This window comes from Amblyomma americanum, chromosome 1, assembly GCF_052857255.1.
Source record: "Amblyomma americanum isolate KBUSLIRL-KWMA chromosome 1, ASM5285725v1, whole genome shotgun sequence".
Classification (NCBI taxonomy): Eukaryota; Metazoa; Arthropoda; class Arachnida; order Ixodida; family Ixodidae; genus Amblyomma; species Amblyomma americanum.
Genome location: NC_135497.1, coordinates 40,708,887 through 40,728,095, shown reverse-complemented (window position 1 = coordinate 40,728,095; position 19,209 = coordinate 40,708,887). Strand labels below are relative to the sequence as shown.

Sequence of the window (19,209 nt, the reverse complement as noted above, 5' to 3'; positions counted from 1 at the left end):
AGAAAACCTTCTTGTATACTTTGTGGGGACCTGCCCTGCAGCCCCCTGTGTTTGCTTTCCCACGAGCCACCGTGCAGCAGCAGCCTCACCTCGAGGAGGAACACATTCCCTTGTCAGTTACATTAACTGGCAAAGGAGAGCGCCAGCGTCGCTGCGCGTGAGACTGCTTGAAGCCCGCGCGCGGGAGAGGGGGCATGGGGCTCTTCGGCTGGGATCGTTAGCGCGAGCGGACGTGTTGCTCGCGGCTCCGCTCTTCCCCGGTGGGGCGAGGAAGCGGCGGGGAGACTGGCTCCCGTACTCGTCCCATTCAGGGGTACGGAGTACCCCTTGCCCTAGCGCAGGCAAACATTTGCTCGGAACCTTGCTGGTGAGTAGGACGATCTCTATTCATTAGTATATCTTGTTGCTAGCTGGCATTATTGTTGCTGTAGCAATAAATGCCTGTTTGTGTCAGCCAATGTGTCGTTCCTTTGTTCCCTCAGAGCAAGGCCCGCCGTGGTTGGTGTGCGCTCGGTAGCGTACGCGATCACGGGGTGGGGTCCGGGCGGCTTTGAACCGTGTTAGCCGTGACTGAGTGGGGACAACGTATACATCTCCCCAAGTCAACTCCACAACTTATACAAACCAGACACAAAGTTCACCCTGTGATATGGGGCAAGCAACAGATTGTTTTCTTGACAGGCAATTGCAGTGAACAGGACCATAATTGGCATTCTCCGCTTAAAGCAAACCCACTTATTCTGGGTGATTTCTAAAATTGCGATCAAAATATTCGACAACATGCAAAGAAACCATGGCCTCATCCCGCTGACGAAAGCTAAAAAATTGCTGCTCAGAAGTGGAACCAAAGCTAGAGAAAAAAGCATCTTGGATGATCTCTGCCGCAATGACCACATGAACTTATGACTACGGGTGTCTGACGCCTTAACTGCAAGCTGAAAAGAGAGCAAACTATACAGGCCTCCAAACCAAGCCGCATCACTGTTCCTTATGTCAAAGGCAGCAGTGAAATGCCGGGCGCCTGTTACAAGAGCAGGAAATGCAGGTTTGTCACACATAATTTTAAAACCTCGGGAGCTTCAAGCCTCTGCCAACATGCACTAATGCAGAATTTCTTTCTCTGTGCTCTCGTGGAGCATTCCGACAACTTGGATCAACCAGCCGATTTTGAGAATTCGAGAGTCGCTAACTAATAGGCCAACCCCACTGGTGCGATATATTCAAGACCCTTGCAGTATGCAAACACGCCAGGCAACGTAAACGCAGGCTGCCTTCCATCACCGTACACCACGAAGCTGAGATTAGCGCCTCTCGCACCCCATCCAGTCAAACATGATGATGCTAAGTCAGCCCCAAAAGGTGAGTTCTCTCTTCAAGTGACTTTGGACGGAGAGTTACGCTCCTTTCTTTCTAAACTGAATATGAACGCATTTCTGTCTTTAAGGCGGAGAGACTGCCTGTTGTTAGCTATCCTTCATATCCTTCTCTTCATAAGCACATCATTTTATGCTATACTTGCCAAATGGCTAGCTGTTTGTACACCATGAAGTTACTTTGAATGGCACTGAGACAAAAGTAGAAAGAAAGGAAATCAGAGATAACGCGACAGTGCAGAGCAGACGTTTAGAAGAAAAGCCGCGTGCGTTTTCGCACTAATTAAGAATTGGTCCACAGAATACTGAACGTCACACGTTCACCTCTGGAATGAAAACGACCAAAAACCCTATTTATATTTGACTTTGAGGTCTTAGCACGCATGAAATGTCATCATAACACGTAAGAATGTAAATTAATTATGCTTTAAATAAACTTCTAGAATATACTGGAAATCAGAGCCATGACCCATGGGTTGCAAGTCAGATATGCTATCCCTAGGCCAAAGAGGCACTTTCGTTCTACTTGGTTAAGAAAAGACTTCGACTGTCTCCTTGTGTTTCACGTGTTCTGGTGTGCTTTAAGTATGCTAATGAGTATGTGTGATTAGAAAGAGGACTTAATTACGAAAGACTGGAGCAAATAAGCATTAACGCTTTGGCGTCACACCCTTAAGTCATAGCTTAAGTGTCCCCCTAATTTTTTACCACGTTGCCTACTGTCACAAAATTCGGCGCATGCTCGAAACAAACCGGCGCTGCGCCTAAGCAATCACGCCCGCGCGCGGTAAAGTAAAACAAAAAAACAGCGGGGAAGAACCCCCGGGAGCACACGGTGCTTTTCACTCAGCTCGCCGTTGGGGCGCCAAAGTAAACATAGACACGCGCGCGGCGTCGATTCTTCTCGAATGTTGGAGAAGTTTTTGCTTGTTGTCGACGGAAAGGGGGTAACCTTTCGCGCCAAAGGATACCCCCCCCCCTTCGCTCCGGCACCGATGACTCAGCGTGCCGCGAATGACCTAGATTGTTCTAGAAGGTGGTTTCCGCGCTCGACCAATGGGGTCACACGCCCGGCGCAAGAAGGAGAAGGAGCTTGTGCAGTTAAAGCTGCGTGTATGTGCGTGCCTGCCTTGACGCGAAGAACAAACAGACGCGGACGGCGCCTGGTCGGGGGCGTGGAACCGGCATGGCTGAAGCACTGCCGCTCACGTTTTTCCTGTTGCTTTTGCAGACACATGGCGTCTCCGCTTTGAAGGAATGTTGCGGTTGCGCCGTTTCGTGTTCATCTCCTACGAGTTCACCCTTTTCGTCTGGGATATGCGCCGACGGATCAAGGAACGCAACATCGTCTGCTGCTGCCAGGGAAGATTCGACGTGCGTCGCCGCTGACTTCGGCAGATGTGCCGTACCGGTCTATGAACACTGGTGCAGTGATTGCCTTATCGACAGCCTACAAATACCGGGATCTGGCAGTCAACCAGGGGAACGTGGAACCGGCATGGCTGAAGCACTGCCGCTCACGTTTTTCCTGTTGCTTTTGCAGGTTAGTAACACAAACTTGCACTGTTTTCGCGCGCATTTCGTTTTGCCGGTTCCACCCCATGTGTTATTTGCTTGTCTCAGAACTCACTCGCAACCGAGAGGTTACTCACTTCGTCGTTTTCGGTTATTGCGTTGTATTTCCTTTTATCTGTTGCTGCTACTTCTATGTGGTGATGTTGAGCCTAACCCAGGTCCGTCTACCGCAGAAACTCTGCAGATGCTCCTAGATGGCCAAGATACGATCAAGGCCAAGTTGAGTGCAATAGAACTGACCCAAGTTGAAAGTAAGAGAGCCATGCATGATCTCAGCAGCCGTAGTGCATCGATAGAGTCAAGAATAGCGAGCCTTGATGAAATGAACTGTGCAAATGGTGAATGGAAAAAACGATTTGAAGATCAGCAGCGGATGTTGAGTTCAGTAATAGCAAAGGTTGAGCATCTGGAGAACCAGAGGAGGCGTTGCAATTTGCTTTTCTTTGGTGTCGAGGATACAAAACCAAACGAGTCAAATGAGGACTCAGTAGAATGCGTAACTGATGTAATTTGAAATTAGGCGTTCAATCCGTAAAACTGGAAATTGCTCACAGGTTAGGCAGATTCAAGTCTGGTAGCAACCGTCCTTTAAAAGCGACTTTCGCCTCATACGCTGACAAGCAGAAGGTTTTAAAGAGGGCTTATAAATTAAAAGGAAGTGATGTCAGTATTTCAGAGGACTTTTCTGAGGAAGTACGTAGAAAGAGAAAGTTTCTATGGCAGTTCGCAAAATCACGAGAACAAAGTGGCGACAAGATCAGCCTCAGGTATGACACTCTTATTATAAACGGCGAGAAGTACTTGTTTGATGATAATACAAATGAGGTCGTACCGATAGTAGGTGATAAGGCCAGTGCTACAAAAGAGGTAGTACCGGTTGAGTGACGGTGTCGGCGTAATGCAACGCTTATTTCCTTTCTTGTAATTAACTGTCCATTAAAAACAAGGTTGATGAATTTGCAGCTCTAGTTGATATGGTGAAGCCGTCCGTTATTCTCGGCACTGAATCATGGTTAGCAAATGAAATTGCAGATCATGAATTATTCCCAGATCGCTTTAAATGTTATAGAAATGACAGACACTTGCATGGAGGAGGTGTATTTATTCTTGTGGATGCTACAATTTCTTCTTACCAAATAAATGTTGCCGATGAATGTGAAGCTGTATGGTGTAAACTGGTGCTTAATAACAACAAAGTTATAACTGTGTGTTCGTTCTACCGCCCGCCTGATTCATCAGTTGATGTGTTTGCGCAGCTGGCGGGGACAGTTGACGCAATTCAAACAGATTTTATGGTGATCGGAGGTGATTTCAATCTGCCTAGCATTAACTGGACTCATCAACCTCACTTCCAGTCCTTTACGAGTCGCTCCTGCCAACTTGGTTGAACTTTATGCATTGCGTCAAACGGTTCTGGAACCGACACGTGGGGATCACATCCTAGATTTGTTGTTCACAAATCAACCTGAATTCGTCAATTCCACTCAGGTGCTACCTGGAATAAGTGATCACAGTGCTGTGCTTTGTGAAATGAAAGTTGAACATGTAAGGAGCGCTGGTACAGCACATAGGCGAGTATATAACTATGAAAAAGCAAACGTAAGGGAGATAAATGAAGAGTTGAATAAGTACTGAACGATCTTTGAAACGCATGCCGATAACTCTGGAGTGGTTGAACTATGGTCTAGATTTAAGGATAAGATGTTTGAACTGAGGCAGTGCTTTGTTCCGGCATGGATATTAACGAAAAGGAGGAGTAAAAGTAAACCATGGTTTACTCGGGAGCTACGCAGTATTACGCGCAAAAGGCAACGTGTTTACGTTAAATTTAAAGGAAATCCGACGCGTGAGAATTGGTTCAAGCTGCAGGAAATTGCCGGAAGAATGAAAGTTGCTGTGGCAGCTGCAAAGAATTCGTTTGGCATTTCAATGGAGACGAAATTAAAAGAAAATCCAAAGGAATTTTGGAAACATGTAAAGAGAAATGGAAAAGACTCTGTAACTATACCACCTCTTGTTTCTGGTGACACCTTTGTTGATGATGATGCACAAAAAGCTGAGTTCTTTAATAAATATTTCAGCTCTGTTTTCAGCTCTGAAATCGAACATGCTGATATGAATACCCCGAGTTTCCAGCCAGTGGCGAGTGTTATGGATGATGTTGTGATCAGCATCAACGACATACAGTCTCTGCTGCAGAATCTGAAGATTGCTAAGGCTGGTTGTCCTGATGACTTGCCAAACAAATTCTACAAACTGTGCTGAGTCGGTTGCACCCTACTTAAAGATAATTTTTGAAAAATCGCTTGAAGAATCCTGCCTTCCAGATGACTGGAAAATTGCAAGTGTTGTGCCAATTTACAAATCTGGCCCTCGCAACATTGTATCAAATTATAGACCGGTATCTCTAACTTCAGTTGCATGCAAGACACTCGAACATATTTTGTTCACCAGTATAGCAGCACATATGGACGCACATTCATTGTTTAATCCTCGTCAGCATGGTTTTTGAAGGGGCCTATCGTGTACTACGCAGCTGACTGAATTTGCGCATGATCTGGCTGAGGCACTGGACAGGCGACTTAGTGTGGACTGCGTGTTTTTGGACTTTAAAAAGGCCTTTGATACCGTGACGCATTCTTTACTAATTAAAAAAATGTCTTTTTACAATATTAGCCCTCAAGTGGTATCATGGGTAAAAGATTACCTATGTTTACGGCAGCAGTTTGTGGTTATGAATGGCGCCGAGTCTCAAAGAGTGCAGGTTGTGTCTGGTGTTCCCCAGGGCTCCGTGTTGGGACCACTATTGTGTTGGGACCACTGCATCCTCTAGCATTAAGTTCTGCTCGCACATAACCACCTCTGCAATCTCTAGTCACACAAAGAATAGATTGGGCTAACAAGAACTAAAAATTGCATTGCCCGGCCGGCATCGCCTGAGGTCAAGGGGTACACAGAGGAAGCAGCGAGCATGGGCACACAGCCTGAATGTCGCTGACATCTCGACTGCTAGAAATGCTGCAAGAACAGCGAGTAGTAAGATGTGGCCGCGGGGTCATAAATCCCATCAGCCATAAACAGATCTGTGTAAATGGATTTCCCAAGGTTCTGCATATGAATTTTGTCCACTTTGGATCTTACAAAATGTCGGATTGAGATTGAGATGCCCAGTCATTGGCACATCAAGCCACCACTGAATCTACAACCCTACAACCACAGAAATGTATGCGGCTCTGGAATCATGACAATGGGCCGTGCACAGGTTACTGCAGTGTATCAGCTGGCCCTCCACCTTCTCATCATGTTTTTGTTTGTGTGCTACGCTTTTCTGCTGACAGCAGATCACCTGCTCCCCTTGACTTGTTTCCTCAATGAAAAGCCAGATATAAAACACAAAAGCAAACTTAAGAACTACAGCATCACCCACGTCATGAATTTGAAGCAGAGAGGCAGAAATAACTCTCAAACTTTAGCTCCAAACTGATCGGCAATGAAAGTGCCTTTCACTTCCAAACAGATATCAATAGAAACAAAATTAACCACTGGATGCCTACTGGACAGTACCAGTCTCCTTCGACAGGCTTACTGGCTATAAACCTTCCACAAGTTTAACACAGGGACAGAGCAGATCTCTATGAAGGGCGACAGCATAGCTGCTAGTCTGCCATGAAAGAATTCTCGCACATGGTGAGTTAATGACTTTAAGCAGAGAGCAGAATACAGGTGGGCAGCACAGCTCTTTCATTCTAGAAAAGGCATAATTGAGACGCAAGCTCTCCGCTTTCCCGCTGCTTTTGCACATGTTCTACAGAACAACACTGTGTTAGTAATCCAGAGACTGCAAGTGTATTAAATGGTACCATCCTTTCTTCTAAGAGAAGGCTGCGCCCCCCAATAAACACTTACACTCCAGGTAGACAAAGCTCTCCCGTAACTCAGTGTGCACCTTTCACGACAAGTAGGAAACGATCTTGGGGATACTCACCCAAGCCCAGAGAAAAGCAAACAGGCAGCTGCTTGCTTTTGCTGCTGGCTGTGGCCTCCATGCTGGCACCACTGGCACGCACAAGGACAGCCATCTGCAAAAAGGCACCAGACACCACATGCTACAGGCTGCACAAATGACTACCTTCCACTGCACCAAACAAGGGCCATCACAGCATGTTTTCGTTCCAACACTGCAACGCACAGAGGCATCAAGGCTTGGGGCAGCTAACGCTACACTTCGCGAGCACTGTAAGAGTGCCAATACAAAGCTCTGTTCACAGGATGCATAGCACACAAATTACATTTGAGCCAACTGTACTAGCATGACTGCCATGTACTATTTGTTCCTTTCCGTATATGCTCCTGTAAGGCCAATTTTTTTTTCCTACGGTTATGGCTGGATGTGGACCTTACAAGGGCCGGCATTTTTGGTAAGGTTTTTCAGACTACAGTGGAGCACCAATTAAGTTTTTAACCGTTGCGTTGACGGGCCATTGACTCATTCCACCGTCAAGAGACCCTAAATCTGCCTCGTGCGGCAAAACACCACTTGTGGCCCTTTTTAATAAAGCGGTGGCCATGTGGAAGAGCATCCGCCTTGCATTTGGGAGGAGCTGGGTATTATCCCCAGTGCCGCTGGGGACGCACTGGTTTTTTAATGGGTACGAGATTACCCCCTGCCTGGACTTCGGATTTTCTGGGGCAAGCTGCTTGGAATAAAGGGTCTTGGACTGAACGGTTTGGTCCAAGACCCTTGTCCCAAGCATTTCACCCCATAAGAGCCGCACACCAGGCCGGAGGAAATCTCATACCCCCAGTGTCAGCGGGTGTGCGCCGGTTTTCTATTGGGTACAAGATTCCCCCGTCCTGGTGCTCGGCTCTTCTGGAGTGAACTGCTTGGGAAAAGGTATTGCACCGCACCATTGTGTTGATGGGCCAGCGATTCGTTCCACTGTGCCTTTTTGCAGATGGCTGTCCTTGTGCGTGCCAGTGGTGCCAGCATGGAGGCCACAGCCAGCAGCAAAAGAAAACGCAGTGCGTCCCCGGGGGCACTGGGGATCGAATCCGGCACCACCCGAATGCTAAGTGGATGCAGTACCACATGGCCACCGCTGCGGTTCTAAAGAGGGCCACAAGTGGGCTTACCGCATGAGGCAGATTTGGCCTCTTTTACAAGGCGCTTCCATCGAAGACTCTCGCCCACAGAGGCGAAGCGCAGCAAAGAGCGCATTACCGTGCTGGTGGGCGCTAATATGGCAGGCGATGAAAAGGAAAATTGAGACACCCACGTTGCTTCAAGGGCATTAGAAATCTACCTGTGGCCTACACTGCGAATGGGAGAGCGTGGATGACAACAGCAATTTTCGAAAATTGGCTGCGGGAGGAGGACGCAAGGTTTACGAGACAGGGCAGGAAAGTTGTCTTCATCATAGATAATTGCAATGCCCATGGCCAGGTGGAAGGGCTGAAGTCCATCAGCCTTGAATTCCTCCCTGCCAATGCAACTGCTGTCATCTAACCAATGGACCAAGGAGTCATCCAGAACGTCAAGGTCCACTACCGCCGCCAACTGCTTCACTGCATGCTGCTTTGTGCTGACAGTGGAAAGGATTATTTCATTGACTTGCTGTCTGCTATCCACATATTGGCCTGTGCCTGGGAACAAGTTCAGGCAACAACAGAACAGAGGTGCTTCCACCATGCAGGCTTCGAAGCACACGATCCAATAAACCATGAAGAGGCAGGTTCTCTCGTTCAGTGAGCCGTGTCCAACCGTTCAGTGAGAGCCGTTCTTTTGGAGAGCAGGTTCTCTCGTTCACTGAGCCGTGTCCAACCGTTCAGTGAGAGCCGTTCTTTTGGAGAGCAAGTTCTCTCGTTCAGTGAGCCGTGTCCAGCCGTTCAGTGAGAGCCGTTCTTTTGGAGAGCGGGTTCTCTCGTTCAGTGAGCCATGTCCAACCGTTCAGTGACAGCCGTTCTTTTGGAGAGCGGGTTCTCTCGTTCGGTGAGCCGTGTCCAACCGTTCAGTGAGAGCCGTTCTTTTGGAGAGAGAGTTCTCTCGTTCAGTGAGCCGTGTCCAACCGTTCAGTGAGAGCCGTTCTTTTGGAGAGCGGGTTCTCTCGTTCAGTGAGCCGTGTCCAACCGTTCAGTGAGAGCAATTCTTTTGGAGAGCGGGTTCTCTCGTTCAGTGAGCCGTGTCCAACCGTTCAGTGAGAGCCGTTCTTTTGGAGAGCGGGTTCTCTCGTTCAGTGAGTCGTGTCCAACCGTTCAGTGAGAGCCGTTCTTTTGGAGAGCGGGTTCTCTCGTTCAGTAAGCCATGTCCAACCGTTCAGTGAGAGCTGGTCTTTTGGAGAGCGGGTTCTCTCGTTCAGTGAGTCGTGTCCAACAGTTCAGTGAGAGCCGGTCTTTTGGAGAGCGAGTTCTCTCGTTCAGTGAGCCGTGTCCAACCATTCAGTGAGAGCCGTTCTTTCGGAAAGCGGGTTCTCTCGTTCAGTGAGCCGTGTCCAACCGTTCAATGAGAGCCATTCTTTTGGAGAGCAGGTTCTCTCGTTCAGTGAGCCGTGTCCAACCGTTCAATGAGAGCCGTTCTTTTGGAGAGCAGGTTCTCTCGGTCAGTGAGCCGTGTCCAACCGTTCAGTGAGAGCCGTTCTTTTGGAGAGCTGGTTCTCTCGTTCAGTGAGCCGTGTCCAACCGTTCAGTGAGAGCCGTTCTTTTGGAGAGCGGGTTCTCTCGTTCAGTGAGTCGTGTCCAACCGTTCAGTGAGAGCCGTTCTTTTGGAGAGCGGGTTCTCTCGTTCAGTGAGCCATGTCCAACCGTTCAGTGAGAGCTGGTCTTTTGGAGAGCGGATTCTCTCGTTCAGTGAGTCGTGTCCAACAGTTCAGTGAGAGCCGGTCTTTTGGAGAGCGAGTTCTCTCGTTCAGTGAGCCGTGTCCAACCGTTCAGTGAGAGCCGTTCTTTTGGAAAGCGGGTTCTCTCGTTCAGTGAGCCGTGTCCAACCGTTCAGTGAGAGCCGTTCTTTTGGAAAACAGGTTCTCTCGTTCAGTGAGCCGTGTCCAACCGTTCAGTGAGAGCCGTTCTTTTGGAGAGCAGTTCTCTCGTTCAGTGAGCCGTGTCCAACCGTTCAGTGAGAGCCGTTCTTTTGGAGAGCAGGTTCTCTCGTTCAGTGAGCCGTGTCCAACCGTTCAATGAGAGCCGTTCTTTTGGAGAGCAGGTTCTCTCGGTCAGTGAGCCATGTCCAACCGTTCAGTGAGAGCCGTTCTTTTGGAGAGCTGGTTCTCTAGTTCAGTGAGCCGTGTCCAACCGTTCAGTGAGAGCCGTTCTTTTGGAGAGCAGGTTCTCTCGGTCAGTGAGCCGTGTCCAACCGTTCAGTGAGAGCCGTTCTTTTGGAGAGCGAGTTCTCTCGTTCAGTGAGCCGTGTCCAACCGTTCAGTGAGAGCCGTTCTTTAGGAGAGCGGGTTCTCTCGTTCACTGAGCCGTGTCCAACCGTTCAGTGAGAGCCGTTCTTTTGGACAGCAGGTTCTCTCGTTCAGTGAGCCGTGTCCAACCGTTCTGTGAGAGCCGTTCTTTTGGAGAGCAGGCTCTCTCGTTCAGTGAGCCGTGTCCAACCGTTCAGTGAGAGCCGTTATTTTGGAGAGCAGGTTCTCTCGTTCAGTGAGCCGTGTCCAACCGTTCAGTGAGAGCTGTTCTTTTGGAGAGCGAGTTCTCTCGGTCAGTGAGCCGTGTCCAACCGTTCAGTGAGAGCCGTTCTTTTGGAGAGCGGTTCTCTCGTTCAGTGAGCCGTGTCCAACCGTTCAGTGAGAGCTGTTCTTTTGGAGAGCGAGTTCTCTCGTTCAGTGAGCCGTGTCCAACCGTTCAGTGAGAGCCGTTCTTTTGGAGAACAGGTTCTCTCATTCAGTGAGCCGTGTCCAACCGTTCAGTGAGAGCCGTTCTTTTGGAGAGCGAGTTCTCTCGTTCAGTGAGCCGTGTCCAACCATTCAGTGAGAGCCGTTCTTTTGGAGAACAGGTTCTCTCGTTCAGTGAGCCGTGTCCAACCGTTCAGCGAGAGCCGTTCTTTTGGAGAGCAGGTTCTCTCGTTCAGTGAGCCGTGTCCAACCGTTCAGAGAGAGCCGTTATTTTGGAGAGCGGGTTTAACGAAGTTCTCGATTTAAGGGGGGAGGTGGTGATCGGAGTCAATTTCCTTACTTTTTGTAGTAGAGCAATGAAATTTGGCATGGTTATTGGAAAGTGTGCATAATGACTAAATACAATGTTTCATTGATATATCTTGAGTAGTTTTGATATTACAAATTTTTATTTGCACTCAACTTGCAGAAAGCCTGGCATGACAAAAAAACATGGTAGAAGCCCACAGTTGCTTTTATATTTTAGCAAAATGAATAGTTCATGCAGTGACATTCTCCAAATAATTTTATCACTCTTAATTTTTTTTACATAGGACAACATATCCATGTCTGAAAAATGAGGTCGTTATCAATGCGCTAATTTAGCTAAGCAGTAAAAAAATGAGATAGTTATTAAAAAATATAGGAATGTCACTGCACAGAGAATTTACTAAGAAATACAACGCAATAAACCTCATGCAAATCCGACAAGGCATAGTTGTTCTATGCTTTCTGCAAGCAGGACAGTCGGCTCAAAACTCACTTCTGAGAAAACTGGCTCTAAAGTTGCATAGACGCCACATGTTCTTCAGAATGCCCCAGGGCTGTAATACTTGGTGTCTTTGCTTGCAGGGGTCTTCTTATGCCTTTGCTCTTTCGTTTTTTCTGCACTGCATGCTTTTCTTTTTCTTTGTTTGTCCTTCTCCTGAGCTCTCTCAAGGGCAAGGCTACCGGGTTTGATGCCCACAGACTTGCATACTTCAGTGTAGGCACGCAAGTTACCAAAGTTGTAGCGTGCAACTGCTTCATGGACTGCAGTCTCCACTGCAAACAATGAAGCATGCTGATCTTTTGAAATCATTGACCAGATGACAGAATGTAAGCTTTCTGCAGCATTCTGCGTCTTGTTGCCCTTGCAACGCTCCAGCAGTTGCGGGTCAGACAGGCGTTGGTAGACAGGTAGCAATGCCTCTACTACACGTCTTGGTAGCTTGTACTTATGAGGCGGTGGTGGCTCCATTTTGGCCTGTGCTGACCTATGTCTGCACCAACTGTCAGGGCCAGGTGGGCACAGCTCATGATGAGGCTCGTCATCTGTAGATGTCACATGGTACAATGTGGCCATCACGGCCCTTTGCATGTCACTGACTTCGGTGTTTCTGCGCAAGGCTAAACCATAGTAATTGGTCAGTTTTTTAATTAGGTCCTGCGCGAGTCCGCCTTTCCCACCCAATGGCTCCCCTTTCTTTGCTCTTGCAACCAGTGTGCGGAGTGCAGTGCCCATCCTCTTCTGCACATGGTTTATGCAGTCCTCCTTAGTCAGGGGTACGAAGCCGTATACCTCATCTTTGCAGAGTGCAAGATATGTTCGGCTGTCACCATCACATATGACATTCGTGTAGCGAAGGCCATAGCTGCTGAAAGAACGCCTGAAAAGTATTAGTGCAGCTTCCACCTCCATCTGACCTGAGGCAACATCTGTGTTTTTCTGGCACTGATGCTGCTCAATCCAAGTGCCATAGCTAGGGTCACTCTCCGCTGGTTGCTGACAGCACCCTAGGCAGAAATTTGACAGTACGGTGCAATCCAGCACAAGCCCGGTATAAAATTCGATAATACATCCTACACCAATGTGAGAGCTGTGGCCTCATGTAAGCCAAGTGCCATCATACACAACTGTTATGTTACTTGGGCTGGATGGTTGCATCTTGCTGTAGACGTCTTTTACAGCAAGTACAGCATCTGCAAAAATGTTTTGTGCAGCTTCCTCTGCTCCAGGTTTAAACAATTTTTTTAGGTGGCCCTGATAGGTTTTTTGATGCAGCCCACGATGTGAGACGTTCATTGTGGCCCAGAAGTCGTTCAGGGCAGTGGGCCCTTTTCCAATGGTCTTGATGGCTTGCATAGCTCTTATATTGACCTCAAAAGTCCTTCCTTCAGACTTCCTTTTTGATGACCAATGTGAAGCAATAGGGCCGCAAGCACCACAGGAAAGCACCAATTTTACTGCTAGGCCCAGTTTAGTCTCGTGCTTCAATGACAACCTCTTCTTAGAGCACTTTGGGCACAGTAAAGACCCTATCATCGAATTCATTACACTAGCTTGAATTAATGTGAATTCATCTTCATCTGGGGCCGATTCTTCCTCTGTCTGCCGCGCGAACCCGAACTTGCGCTCCGTTGACGACACCGCGCGAAGTGTAGCACGGACGCTGCACGCTTGCTCCTCAGCTGCTTCCAAGGTCACAAAACGTGGTTCCAGGTGCACCTGAACGGTGCGCTTCTGTTTTGGAAAAAGCTCGCTGTCATCCCGTTGAGCTGGCATCGCATCGTCACTCGCCGCCGCAAAAACGGAACTTTGCCCGGGCCGGTGCTGCACTGCGATGTCACGGCTTGTGGACGGCGCCGGGTCCCCAGATTCACTGCCGGTCATTGATTCCGAGGGCAGGTGCACCTGAACGGTGCGCTTCTGCTTAGGGAAAACTTCACCGTCATCCCGTTGAACCGGCACCGCACCGGCACTCCCCGCCGCAAAAACGGAACTGTGCCCGGGTCGGTACTGCACTGCGATGTCACGGCTTGTGGACGGCGCCGGGCCCACAGATTCACTGCCGGTTATTGATTCCGAGGGCAGGTGCACCTGAACGGTGTGCTTCTGCTTAGGCAAAACTTCGCCGTCATCCCGTTGAACCGGCACCGCACCGCCACTCGCCGCCGCAAAAACGGAACTGTGTCCGGGTCGGTACTGCACTGCGATGTCATGGCTAGCGGACGGCGCCAGGCCCCCAGATTCACTGCTGGTCGCTGATTCCAAGGGCAGGCTTGCTTCCGACGACACATCGGCGTGACTGGATATCGGAGCGGACCTCCGTTCGTGCGGTTCAGTTGCTGCTGGCCGCTTCTGTTTTGGAATAGGAGGCTTGCGCTTACGCTTCCCGTAAGCATACTTCGTCCTGTACTTCTGGCCTGTGCGACGCTCCATCGCGGGCTCACGTACGAAACCACACGCAGCAGATGAGTTGACGAAAATGCAAAACGGACAGCACGAGTTGAATCGCAAACTATCGTTTTCGCGAAGCGCGCGCGCAGCAGACAACCGGAGAAGCGGCATGCCTTTCGGCAGCCAATCGCAGGGCGCGCTGAGCACCACGTGACTGGCGCGACCAATCAGTGCCTAGCTGCGACTTCGCGGGTGCCCTCCTATTTTTCACGTCTGTGCATTTATTTTTTATCGTAGACACGTGGTTCCACTGGGAGAAGAACCGCGGTGAAGCAAGCTTTCCAGTGACACCAAACTTGCCATAGGCGGCGGTGAAGGTGCGGCGGTATCGCGCTCTGAAATCGGCCGTTTTTGCGCGGATTTTGGCCAGTTTTTTGCGACCCGCGGTCAGAAAAATATTTTTTAGGTACGCTTAGAGACTGTTTTCGGCAGAAATTTTTTTAGCTATGATAGAAAAGGTAATGCAGAATCCGAATCTGCCATTTTCCAAAAATCGATTTTTTTCCGCGATTTTCGCGATCTGATCCCCGCGTCCCCCCTTAACGAAATAATTCACAGCTCCCCTCAACTTCGTTAAATCGAGTTTTAACTGTAGTGGGAATTCTTCCAATGAGTGCAGACATCACCGAGCCCAGGAACGTTTTTAATTTCAGTTATATTGAAATTTAGCCGACCTAGCCGCGATTCGGCCCCTCAATCACAGCAGCTATGCAAAGCATCAACATAGTGAGACAAAATTATTCCCCTTTGCTGCGAGGTGGCATATATGTAACCCGGCCCACTCGCTAAAAGGACGAGACGCCGATATCAGCCGGCAATAGTGGCAGGCAAGATTAGGCAGGACAGGCACAGCATACATTAACTCATGAAACCAGTCAGCTTTGTTCACTTTTCCCATTTTGACGCCAGCATTGCGTTGCAAATCATATTCTGATTGCAGCTGCATGTCAGCCTTACTGCTGTGAGAACATTTTCTTTCAGCTCCTATGCTAGAAACAGTTGCAAGGCAAGCTAATGACAAACAGAAAATTTGTTGCTTGTTCTATGTTACGCTTGCTTGCATCCTCAATGATATATGCACGGTGTATCTACATTTGTGCATCAGCTCAATGCACATTCATATATTCAGAGGAGTTGAGTAGAATTTTTTCTCATGTTTCATGGAGCTCAATCAAGCAGTAGTTCACAGTAACATCACACCACCTACAGTCACCACTTGCCTTTTACATGACACACTGCGCTTGCACCCCCCTCTGGTGCATTCACATTCCACGACTAGCGTGCACACAAAGGAAAGACTCACCCTTGGCAGACGTGATGGCGGCCGGCTTCCCGAGTTGAATGTAGGCAGGCGGCACTGCGTTTGGGGCCCACCGAGGAGCCACCTGGCACCATGCCGCGGCCACTGCCTTGCACTTCAGGCAAGGCAGAGGACTGCTCCGGAAATTGAGCAGTCAGCCGAGAAGACATCCCATAATTCGGCCTGGCACCTCTGTTCTGGCTGGGTTCTGCACAAAAAGTGGGACAGTCTAGCTTGCATGCGGCAAGAGAAAGCTACAGCTAATGGCTAATGCTGCGTGCCTTCCTCGTTTATCCAGCCATAAAAGACCAAAATTTAGCTCTGCTACACTTAAATAGGACCGCATTAATTCTAACTAACCTCCAGCCTCCTTCAACTAAGATTTACATCCAGGACTGACAGTACTAATCCACGTGGCCGAAACCTAACGAGTGCGAGACAATCTCTCCAAAGCAGTGAGGCAAAGTTTGTAAACACAGGGCAAAAGAAATGTTGCTTGGGGTTTACCCATTGGAATAGTGATCTTGCACTAAAGAAAAAAAGTCTGCCTCCAAACAATGAGAGCGAAAAACAACTTGTGCATCGACCTGAAGGAGTGGCAGCATTCATGCAGTAAACCTCACGCATTAGCAGCAGATGCGAGTGAATTTTAGAACCAAGCAGATGAAAGTGAACATTTTGGCAATTGTTAGCATCACCACCATGTGTCAGGCCTAACGTCACTAAACAAGCAGCGAACATTAAATCAACATGCATACTGCCATTGCTGGATGGTAAGCTGTAATGCCATGAAGGAGTTCTTTAGTTCTACACCAAAGATATGTGGCACTGACGTCCCCAGTTCAGCGCTGTTTGCAAAGCACCAAAATTAAGAAAAGATGCCTTACCCAACCCAATCCTCCTGCTCTCTCCGAGGGCACAGTGCCTGTTGGCAATGTCAGCGTGCTAGATGCACCTAAACAAGTAAAGTAGGGAGAGGGCCAGGGCAGTGAGCATGGCATCAAATCTCAAACATGGTTTGCTACATTTCAATCATGCCATGACAAAGCTAAAGCCCTTACGCGAACACTCTTGAGTGACTCATTGTTGCCCTCGATGCTGACCAAAGCATTAGCTTAGAAGAACTAGAAGCTCAAATTAGCAAAATCCGCATGTTAATTTTTGAAAGCCCATGTTTAGTGCATGTGGCACAGTGACCGCACACTGGCTGAAGCGGGACTGTCTTCACTACACTGGTGCCTGACCAACACTGCTCGGCATCCTCCAGCGCTTCACACTTACCGGCATACAACACTCGCAATCTTTTCCACACACATTGTTTGGCTACACTGCCTGGCTGATATAATTTTCCTCGTGGCCCCATGAAAAACAGCGTAGTTCTACTGTATCATTTCACAACTTCCTAACTGAAAGAGCTCCTATGAGCCGGGCGAGTGGGCTGTTAAAGTAAAAAAAAAAGTCCCTACAGGCCTTGTGCCTCTGCCAACACAGATTTCATCCAATGCCCTCCAAAAGCATCTAGTTTCACGAATGTAGCAAAAACTGCAAGAAGCCATTAAACAGTTGCATGGCAAAGCAGCAGAACAAAAAGCAGGCAGATTTATGGACACAGTCACCAATATCCCATGCTGCCACTGAGCTCCAAAAGTGCAAGCATTCATACAGAGTAGCCATAAGCATATGGAATAACCAGTTCTTGACAACTGAGAGCAAATACATCCTATTAGAGGGACAGTGAAAAAAGTCTATCAATGTTATTTTTGGTTAGCAAAATCATTGATAGTTCAGCATTTGATGGCTTGTTTGCCGCTCGTCTGGGAGCGAAAGATGCATTTCTTTCAAAGAAGTTTTTCCCGCCCTCCGATTCAAACTGCACACTCATATGGCATCACAGGACGCAGCGACGTGAAACGTCACGTAAACGCAGACTCCGTCCAGGGAGCCAGTTATGCGCCCTTCCTTTCCTCAAAACCAGCCGCATCTAGAACGTTGTCAACACCAATGCCAATGAACACAATGAATCGTTGATACGTTCCCAGTTCATACGATCTCACTGTTAATACGCTCAAAATCGCGGACATTAAAAATGTCCCATAGCATTACGCCATATTTTTCCAGGTTAATACGTTTCCAGAAAACACGATTTCCGAACTACTACGTTTAAACTTTCGGAAAACTGTGCTCGTATAATAAATTTACTGACCAACCGCACATGTGCAAACATACAAGTGGGCAGATTGAGGGCATGCGACATGGGGGGGCGGGGGCACAGAATAGTGGCACGCTGCCAAGGTTCGCACTGCCGATGGAGTGCAAAGTGGACCCGCAACAAAAAGCTAAAGGCTGAAAAAAAAAAGTAGATTCTGCCCGATGAAAGTGGAGGGCGGGTTCATTATGACAGTGGGATCATTACGCGGGTATACACGGCACATGCTGGACTATATCCAATGACCGTCTAAGAAGCTGCCTAAGCAATTATATGCTTTTGGCTTCAGACTTTTCGGAACACAGCTTCTCCAAATTTTAATATGTAGCACCCCGAAGGCACCAGCCGGCTACGACTGACACTAAGTGGATGGCTCGGGACTAGTTTCTACTAGTGGGAATGCTTCCAATGAGTGCAGACATCACCGAGCCCAGGAACGTTTTTAATTTCATTTATATTGAAATTTAGCCGACCTAGCCGCGATTCGGCCCCTCAATCACAGCAGCTATGCAAAGCATCAACGTAGTGAGACAAAATTATTCCCCTTTGCTGCGAGGTGGCATATATGTAACCCAGCCCACTCGCTAAAAGGACGAGACGCCGATATCAGCCGGCAACAGTGGCAGGCAAGATTAGGCAGGACAGGCACAGCATACACTAACTCATGAAACCAGTCAGCTTTGTTCACTTTTCCCATTTTGACGCCAGCATTGCGTTGCAAATCATATTCTGATTGCAGCTGCATGTCAGCCTTACTGCTGTGAGAACATTTTCTTTCAGCTCCTATGCTAGAAACAGTTGCAAGGCAAAGCTAATGACAAACAAAAAATTTGTTGCTTGTTCTATGTTACGCTTGCTTGCATCCTCAATGATATATGCACGTTGTATCCACATTTGTGCATCAGCTCAATGCACATTCATATATTCAGAGGAGTTGAGTAGAACTTTTTCTCATGTTTCATGGAGCTCACTCAAACAGTAGTTCGCAGTAACATCACACCACCTACAGTCACCACTTGCCTTTTACATGACACACTGTGCTTGCACCCCCCTCTGGTGCATTCACATTCCACGGCTAGCATGCACACAAAGGAAAGACTCACCCTTGGCATACTTGCCGTCGCCCGGCTTCCCGAGTTGAATATAGGCAGGCGGCACTGCGTGTGGGTCCCACCGCGGAGCCACCTGGCACCATGCCGCGGCCACTGCCTTGCACTTCAGGCAAGGCAGAGGACTGCTCCGGAAATTAAGCAGTCAGCCGAGAAGACATCCCATAATTCGGCCTGGCACCTCTGTTCTGGCTGGGTTCTGCACAAAAAGTGGGACAGTCTAGATTGCATGCGGCATGAGAAAGCTACAGCTAATGGCTAATGCTGCATGCCTTCCTCGTTTATCCGGCCATAAAAGACCAAAATTTATGCTCCGCTACACTTAAATAGGCCCGCATTAATTCTAACAAACCTCCAGCCCCCTTCAACTCAGATTTACATCCAGGACTGACTGTACTAAACCACGTGGCCGAAACCTAACGAGTGCGAGACATAACCTCTCCATAGCAGTGAGGCCAAGTTTATAAACACAGGACAAAAGAAGTGTTGCTTGGGGTTTACCAATTGAAATAGTGCTCTTGCACTAGAGAAAAAAACTCTGCCTCCAAACAATGACAGCGA

The 19,209-nt window shown here is 48.4% G+C and overlaps 1 protein-coding gene and 1 long non-coding RNA gene across 3 annotated transcripts; both read right to left on the bottom strand.

Annotated features, from left to right (window-relative positions):
* Window positions 1-5,905: 5,905 nt before the first annotated feature.
* LOC144112679 (uncharacterized) lies at window positions 5,906-18,846 on the bottom strand. 2 transcript variants are annotated; one of them, XR_013310381.1, is made up of 4 exons: window positions 18,643-18,846; window positions 16,221-16,288; window positions 15,337-15,541; window positions 5,906-7,027 (listed from the first exon to the last, which is right to left on the bottom strand). It is a non-coding gene; the product is annotated as an uncharacterized LOC144112679 (long non-coding RNA). The 2 variants fall into 2 exon arrangements; XR_013310382.1 differs by lacking the exon at window positions 16,221-16,288.
* On the bottom strand, window positions 11,076-14,452 carry LOC144112676 (uncharacterized). Its single transcript, XM_077645493.1, has one exon. The coding sequence runs from the start codon at window positions 14,142-14,144 to the stop codon at window positions 12,681-12,683; it is 1,464 nt and encodes a 487-aa protein (XP_077501619.1). The 5' UTR covers window positions 14,145-14,452; the 3' UTR covers window positions 11,076-12,680.
* Window positions 18,847-19,209: the final 363 nt, after the last annotated feature.